General features: G+C 33.3%; 1 protein-coding gene across 3 annotated transcripts; it reads right to left on the bottom strand.

The window, feature by feature from the left end:
• Positions 1–316: 316 nt before the first annotated feature.
• Positions 317–6363, bottom strand: LOC100792644 (GATA transcription factor 8). Of its 3 annotated transcripts, XM_006574699.3 has the most exons (4): positions 6136–6362; positions 5643–5674; positions 4069–4296; positions 317–1789 (listed from the first exon to the last, which is right to left on the bottom strand). In XM_006574699.3, exons 3-4 carry the CDS (start codon positions 4270–4272, stop codon positions 992–994), a joined length of 1002 nt encoding a protein of 333 aa, XP_006574762.1. In that variant the 5' UTR covers positions 4273–4296; positions 5643–5674; positions 6136–6362; the 3' UTR covers positions 317–991. The 3 variants fall into 3 exon arrangements, with proteins under 3 accessions (XP_006574762.1, XP_006574763.1, XP_003519961.2); XM_006574700.4 differs by lacking the exon at positions 5643–5674 and having other exon boundaries at positions 6136–6363; XM_003519913.5 differs by lacking the exons at positions 5643–5674; positions 6136–6362 and having other exon boundaries at positions 4069–4572.
• Between the last annotated feature and the right edge of the window lie 836 nt (positions 6364–7199).

The raw sequence follows: 7199 nt of genomic DNA, 5'->3' as shown, positions 1-7199 counted from the left end.
AAGAATTAATATGTCTAGTGCCTATAGAGTAATAATATACCCGAGGTATTGCCAAGGGTCATTGTGAAATTTTAATATCATCAAAGACTAATTTGCACACCCATAAATTTCTGCGAAAGAGCAATTCCTTAATGAAACAGTTCAACACATGGAACTAATTGATCAGTTGCATGTGTTGGAGCCAATATTGTAAGTTTGCAACAATTGGTCCATTGCACAGTTTGCTAAACAGAGCAATATAAGAAGAATCTAATACCAAAGATGGAATTGATCAAGAAATTCTTATCCTTAAAATAAACTGCATCTTCAGGTATTGGCGTATTGCTCAAAAGCATAACTGGCATATATATTCATTTCAGTTTGCAGATATTAGGAAAGGATATTCCCAAAACAAAATATTAAAGGAAAGAAGGCAAATTCCAAAAGTTCCTTTCCTGACTCAACTCATAAGTTTTGCTACAAATGAACTGCAAAAAGAATTTGCTACAGGGAGGAATATTTTGAAACAGAAATTAAAGAAGAAAAAATGAAAAATGATGAGAATAAGTAACAAAACTCCTCCTGAGTACTGCTACAATTCCTAGACCTAAAATGGCTAACACCCTAGTGACTCTACCGTCTTTGACTTGCATATCTCTATCCCTTGTTCTTCGGTTCTAAATATAGCTACAATATGATCAAGTTGTATTTTGCTCATATCCCCCCATTCCAGCCCTGTACAAAAATCCAATGAGAAAAATAAATGACAAATAAAAAATAACACCAAGACTAAGGTTTTTTAACTTGCGGTTGGCATCAAAATTGTGGACACAAATATGGCTGATGCAGTCACAACCGCAACCACGACGCAGTTGCAGACACCTCAAAAACCTTTAACATTGCAGTTTTGTAGAATGCAATTCAAAACCTTGAATAAGACATGACTCAAGAGAGGAATTGAAAGAGAATTAGAGAACTCTCTCAACTAAGATCCTTCTTCCCTTGCCCCCCCTCACATGTATTCAAGGGTAAGGCTGTTGTTAGTGTTTGGAATGAGTTCTGGTGAGGCAGCAGAATCAGTTGCAAAGCCAGATTTGGTGCCTGTCTTGTTTCTCATTTCAATAACCTTCTTGTGGGAGTTGGAGTGCACGGCCGCGCAAAATGTTGGGCTTGCTGCAGGGCGGTATTCGGGGAAAAGCCGGCCTGACTTGTAGCGCACGCCACAAGCATTGCAGAGTGTTTTCGGCCCCATTGGCCCTGCCCTCCACTGTGGTGTCTTGGTTATCTCACAGTGCAAGCATTTCCTAACTGCCTGTGATGGTGCATTCTGCTGCTCTTGACCTGATGAGAAAGTCACCTTGATCTTCCTTTTGTTCTTGTGCTCCCCAGAGGCCTGCTTTGGCCCCTTGATCACTGACTCGGCAAAATTCTCGGAATCTGATGAGGCCGCCTTGGAAGTGGTGGTGGCGTTGTGCTGCACGTTCTCGCCAGTGGAGGATGCAGGGGAGATTAGCTGCATCACTGGATGGGGGTTGAAGGTTGCAGGGCGTGGGCGCTTGCTGCGCACACGCCCACATGGCACGGGGATGTAAATCTCCGGGCCGCGAGATGCAGCCTTCTCGCCGGAGCAGAAACTGCTGCTTTCAAGGACTGAGACCGGGCTTGCTGTCTGAAATTGGGCATGAGCTATGTCCTCTTTGGTGGTGGTGGTGCATTGTGGCTCCTCCTCTTTCTTCATGGTGATGCTCCCACCAGAGAAAGAGTCCTCGACAAAATTGGACAGCCATTCTAATTGCACTATGTCGTCATACTGAAATAAGGACACATTGAACATAGTTAGAGTTTAAGTTTAACATTCCCTAGCCAAGAAGAAAAAGATTGCTCATACAAATGACATAAGTCACATAACACATATGCTATTAAACTAAACTCACAATTCAAGCAAAAAGGTAAATGGTAGGATGAAAAAATATTCTGTTGAGCTTTTTTTATTTTATCAATAGGTAGCTACAAACCCTTATAACACTATTAGCATAAGAGTTTTCTAACCGTTGCCCTAAGAGAGTGCATTTTTATGCATCCCAGTAAAAAAATTCCTCTTTTATCATAAATGATAGGGGATGTAAAGCATTAAGACACTAGTTAGCGTTTGTCTTATCATAAATTCTTTTTATCATATTTTATTAAATTCTACAATAAATCTCTATTGAAAAAAAATCATATACTAAATTTCTATTAAAATTAATCTATATGATTAAATGCATATCAAGTGTTTAATTAATGCACTCAATCCTCTCTGGCTCTCCTCATTCAATACTCAACCCTCTTAATCAATAATCAATAAATATTGACAATTAAGAGGGGACAGAATGAAAACAAACCCCATTGGTGAATACTGCAAGCTCTTGTAATGGAATAATCGAAGGGTGAGCTTAGCTTAAGGATCGATACATAAAGAAGAATGTCAACAAATACTAGTACTATAAAGCTTAGTAAAAAAAAAAAAAAAAGCATGAAAACTTTTTATAATCAAATATTACTGGTATATTTCTTAAGTAACTTAATTTTCAATAAATACTTTTTTTTTATTCATTCCTTGACTAATGTCTGTGAGAGAATCGTTAAAAAGACCTATCACTAACAGCTTTGTTATTGAAAGGTTTTTTTACTAACAAGTGTCATGTGTCCTAAAAGCACTAATTTAAATATTACCAATAGATAAAATATTTTTATTCTTTTCTTTAAATGTTTTGACGCTACTTTGACTTCACTTCTTTAACTAATTATCAAGGTAACAGATTTTGACCATGACCAAAGCACAGTTCCTCGTGAAGCATGAGCTGCTACTACTAACTAGAGTAACGACCTTTCTAAATGGCCATTATGGCGTCACATGACAAGGCACGTGACCTTCAATAATGATAGCTTAGGCAGCGCAACCCCACCAACGGAGTGGAGGATGTGCCCCTTGTTTCTCACCGACAGAATCAAGTGTCCTTCCCGAATGACCAAATTACCCCTTGTCTAAGAATTTTTGGAAAGTTGTACTAACCCAAATCCAAAATTATAATTAGATTTCTACATTAAATTCCCAAAAAATACCCGTCTATGAATATTGCGCGTATTTAAGTTGTGACGGTGCGGATTAAATATTTTTTAAAAAAATCGAATTCCGTGAAGGAAAATGTTGATATACAACTTTATATTAATTTTCAGAGAATATTATTGAGAAGCATATGTATAAAAAATAAAATATTAATTATATACTGTAATTAATCATAAACTTTGATATACAAATAATTTTATTGACTTTAATATAAATAAATATAAAAATTCTTTTACATTATGATTGAATTTTTTTTATAATAATTAATCAAATAATTCTAAATTTTCCTACAATATCCACCTACATTTTTTATATAATATGTATAGGTATTAAATTTATTTTATTCTTTCAAGCATTAAATGTTTTTAGCTTTTTATTTAATATTTTTTAAGGGAGTAGGAAAAATTACAAAAGAATGTAATAAAATTTAAAAGTCATTATTCCTGATAGGTTACAATGAAAAATTTATGCATGCCTATTAAATTTAGAAGAAAAAAAATTGTTTTACAATAATAATTAAAAACTAAAATATTTTTTTATTAAAAGTTATGATGGAAACACATTTATAAAATTTAACGTTAACAAATTTCAAGAAAAAATAAGTATATTTAATACTGATTAATATGATATTTTAAATAATGAATCTGTTTAAAAATTGGACTGCCATTGTCTGGAATATTTGAAACTCTGTAAACTCAAAATCCAAATTCCAATTTACCAATATTTTTTAAAGAAAAGTTTAGACTATTAAGAAAAAAAGAAAACACAAACAGTAGACAAACAAAAGACATCAAGAACTGAAGCAAAAAGCCACAACTAGAAGAACCAAATTTTCATGCAACCCCATTACGCGGAGTAACAGACATGTAATAAAAACACCAACAAATTAAAACCATGAGCGTTGATAAAGTTACACGCAACAAGTTTAGGGTTTACGAGTCGAGTGCACACGTGGACGGACAAATGAGGCGTTAGAGACTCACCGAAACAGAGAGCTCCGCCGAGAGGTCCGTCACGGAGTTGTCGGAAAACACCGTGTAGGAGGCGGGGAGCGAGTCGGACTCGGCGGACCAGAAGTTCGCCGGAGGAGCGACCGGCGCGGCGTTGTCGTCGGGGAATTCGAGGAGGTCGTCGATGTGGTCGAAGAAGCTGCCGCAGTCAATGTCGTCGATGAAGTTTCCAATCATTTTTCTTTTTCTTTTTCTATTTTCCTGAGAAAATGAAAAGTGTGAATGAGAAACGAAGGGGAAGAAGAATGAGAGTGTGTGCTTTATTTTTATTTTTTTGTTTTTAAGGTTTTGTTTGTTTGAAGAATGAGTTATGAGACTGTGAATGGTTTCGAAATCCGTTATTAGTAGTAGCGCCCATGTCGGGGGACCCACGAAAGGAGCAGGGTGTCCACCGTGAAAGAGAGAGCGCACGTTAACACTTGTCATCAAAGTGTTTTGTTTTTTATATTATTATTTTTGCAAAATTTTAAAATTTATGGCAATAATTGAAAAGGAAAAAGAAAAGAAAAATTATCATTTTTACAATGGGTATTTTAAAAGAATAAAAGATAAATGTTATATTTTTTAACAATTTTTCTATTATTTTGTAAAGAAAATGTTAAATAAAAAAATATATATTCAATGTCTTAAAATATAAAACATATATAATATGTAAGGTTTTATCCAATGTCGGTCAACGAAAAACATATTGAATATTTATTGTTCAAGGAAAGTGAGAGAATTAGTAAGAAAATATTATAAGAAAATTTAGAATTATACAAAAATAAAAAAACTTACCTACTTAGTTTGTATGATTATTTTTTGGTGAATGTCCTAGAGGCTAAAACAGCCGAGGAAGTTTGTATGATTGTTTAAGTATTTAGTAATCTAATAGTAAATTGTTATATATGATAAATTTTTTAACTTTTATAATGAATATTTTTTTTATATTAAATATGTTTTTCATTGACCGACATTTTGTAAAACCTTAAAGAGTTTTACTTTTACATTTACGGTTCATGTCTTTAAACTCATTTTTTTTAATTAATTTTTGGATCATAATTTTTTTAAAATTGTTTTCCTGTTATTTTTTGACTGTGCATGTATTGATTTCCTTTTATTTGAGAAATGAAATCCAATGAAGTTTATCCCATATAGGTTTTCTGAAATTTTCAACATTCTAGCATTGGAAATTATAGGAAAGAAATTAAAAAAGAAATCCAGTAAGGTAAACTTTGAATTAGATTTTAAGTAACTATTTCTTCATCAAAATGCAAAACAATTTAAATACTTCTGCTAAAAAAAATCAATTCTCTCTTTTACTTAATTTGAAATTTGAAGTAAAATCCGGGATTGAAAATTACGAACGAAAATAATTTTGAAAAGGTGCAATTTCAGCGAACAATTGGCATATGTTAGCGACAGCTGGTCCAAAATTTGTTCCACACTGTCTTTGAAGACGAAGAACATTAGCACATTGAATTTTCATTATCCTTCAGATTTTTATTTTTTTAACTATACAGTTTATAAAAATTGAGGTAGAAGATGCAGAACACGACCTAACGTACCTTTTGTTGTGAGTGAATTTCAAAACCCAAACCTAAAAAAGAAGAAAAACAAAACAAAACAAAACAAAATCAACTTGGGAAAACACATGATAAAATTGAAATTGAAATAAATCAGACCTAAGGAGGCCAGGGTACGTAATACTAACTAGTAGTAAACCCTCAACATTTTTTCATTCTTGACCGAATTCCTTTCTCACAGACGTGTAAAACTTAAACCATGATTCATCACGTTAAAACAGACTAAGTGCGTTTTTAGTTTGCCATTAATTTGCACAGCTCTGAACGTCCGTTCACGCGTTCTAAAGCGACAAACGGCGAAACGACTATACTGTTAGATTGAGAAAAAAAAACGTTGGTTACGTTGAACCCAACGTTCTTCCGAAACACACCCTAATTCTTTCCATTATTAGACTTAGCTCTCCCATTAGTAAATGAGTAAAATGTGTAACAAATAGTACTACTTATGAACCAAATGAGAAAAGCAGAGGCAAACCTGAAACCAATTAACAAACAAGTTAAGGAAGCTCCGAAGTACTGTCCAAAAACAACGTTAATAGCTCTTCTCCATGATCACAACAAAGTACAGTAGTGTTCTGAAAGAGGAAATAAGAGGGGTTTTGAAAAGAGAAAGAAGCGAGTGAAGAAGCCTTAAAAGAGTGGTAAAAGAACTTAGTAGGCAAGAGAGAAAAAAAGGTGTGATAGAAAAGAAGAAAAATGTGATGGGCATCAACGTTAGGTGATGCTCCGCGTTTATTGCTAGCTGTCTTTTACTATCCCACACTGTCGTCACGTTGAAGTCTTTCTTTGATTTCTCTCTCTATTTTTTAAAATATTTTAAAAACACTCATTGTTGTGTTATATAAAATATTTAGAGAAAAAAAATATGAATTATATAATTTATGATATTATAAAAAAATAAAAAAATGTTTATGTATGATTTTTTTCTCTCTCCTCTTATTGCACACGGGTCCCATGCACTCACACCCAACACAATGCACCCCATTCACGGATTTTCACCGCTACATAACAACAACAATCTTCAACTCTATCGCAGTGCATATTGCATGCCCCATGAGAGAAGATTGAGAAACTGCTTCCCTTCTTTTTTTCTCACTTTTTCTGAAAAAGAAAAAAACGCCAATGAGTTTCAAAAATTGGGGGCGAACGTTTTTTGAAACAGAATTATATTTAGTCAACTTTTTCCTAGACCTTGAATGAGAAATAAAAAAAATATAATAATTAATATGAATTTAATAATTATACATTATCAGTATTAAAACTTTTAAACCGTATTATCCATTAATAAAACTTTTAGAATAATTATTATAAAGTTAATGGTAATTTATAATTAAATAAAAGGTATATATTATGAGCATAGTACAATCTATTTTTTTATATTAAATATTACTCTTTTGAGTTTTACTACGGTACGTACTGTACATTGCAACTTCTGCATATATAATAGGCCTCGGTTTGCGGAAAGTAGAACCACTGATTGAGAAACATAGAAAAGATAAAACAGAGGCTTAGAATTTATGTAGATGTAGTGTGGAGGGT

The sequence above is a fragment of the Glycine max genome, chromosome 2 (assembly GCF_000004515.6).
Source record: "Glycine max cultivar Williams 82 chromosome 2, Glycine_max_v4.0, whole genome shotgun sequence".
NCBI classification, from domain to species: Eukaryota; Viridiplantae; Streptophyta; class Magnoliopsida; order Fabales; family Fabaceae; genus Glycine; species Glycine max.
The sequence above is the reverse complement of the archived record's forward strand: the minus strand, read 5'-3'. Positions and strand labels throughout refer to the sequence as shown.

Bases quoted from the DNA above. Each gene is read 5' to 3' on its own strand.
- LOC100792644 (XM_003519913.5), bottom strand. From the start codon at position 4,521: ATGACAAGTGTTAACGTGCGCTCTCTCTTTCACGGTGGACACCCTGCT. The intron at 1,790-4,068 runs GTGAGTCTCTAA...TCCTTATTTCAG, and splicing joins CGGCGGAGCTCTCTGTTTCG to TATGACGACATAGTGCAATT.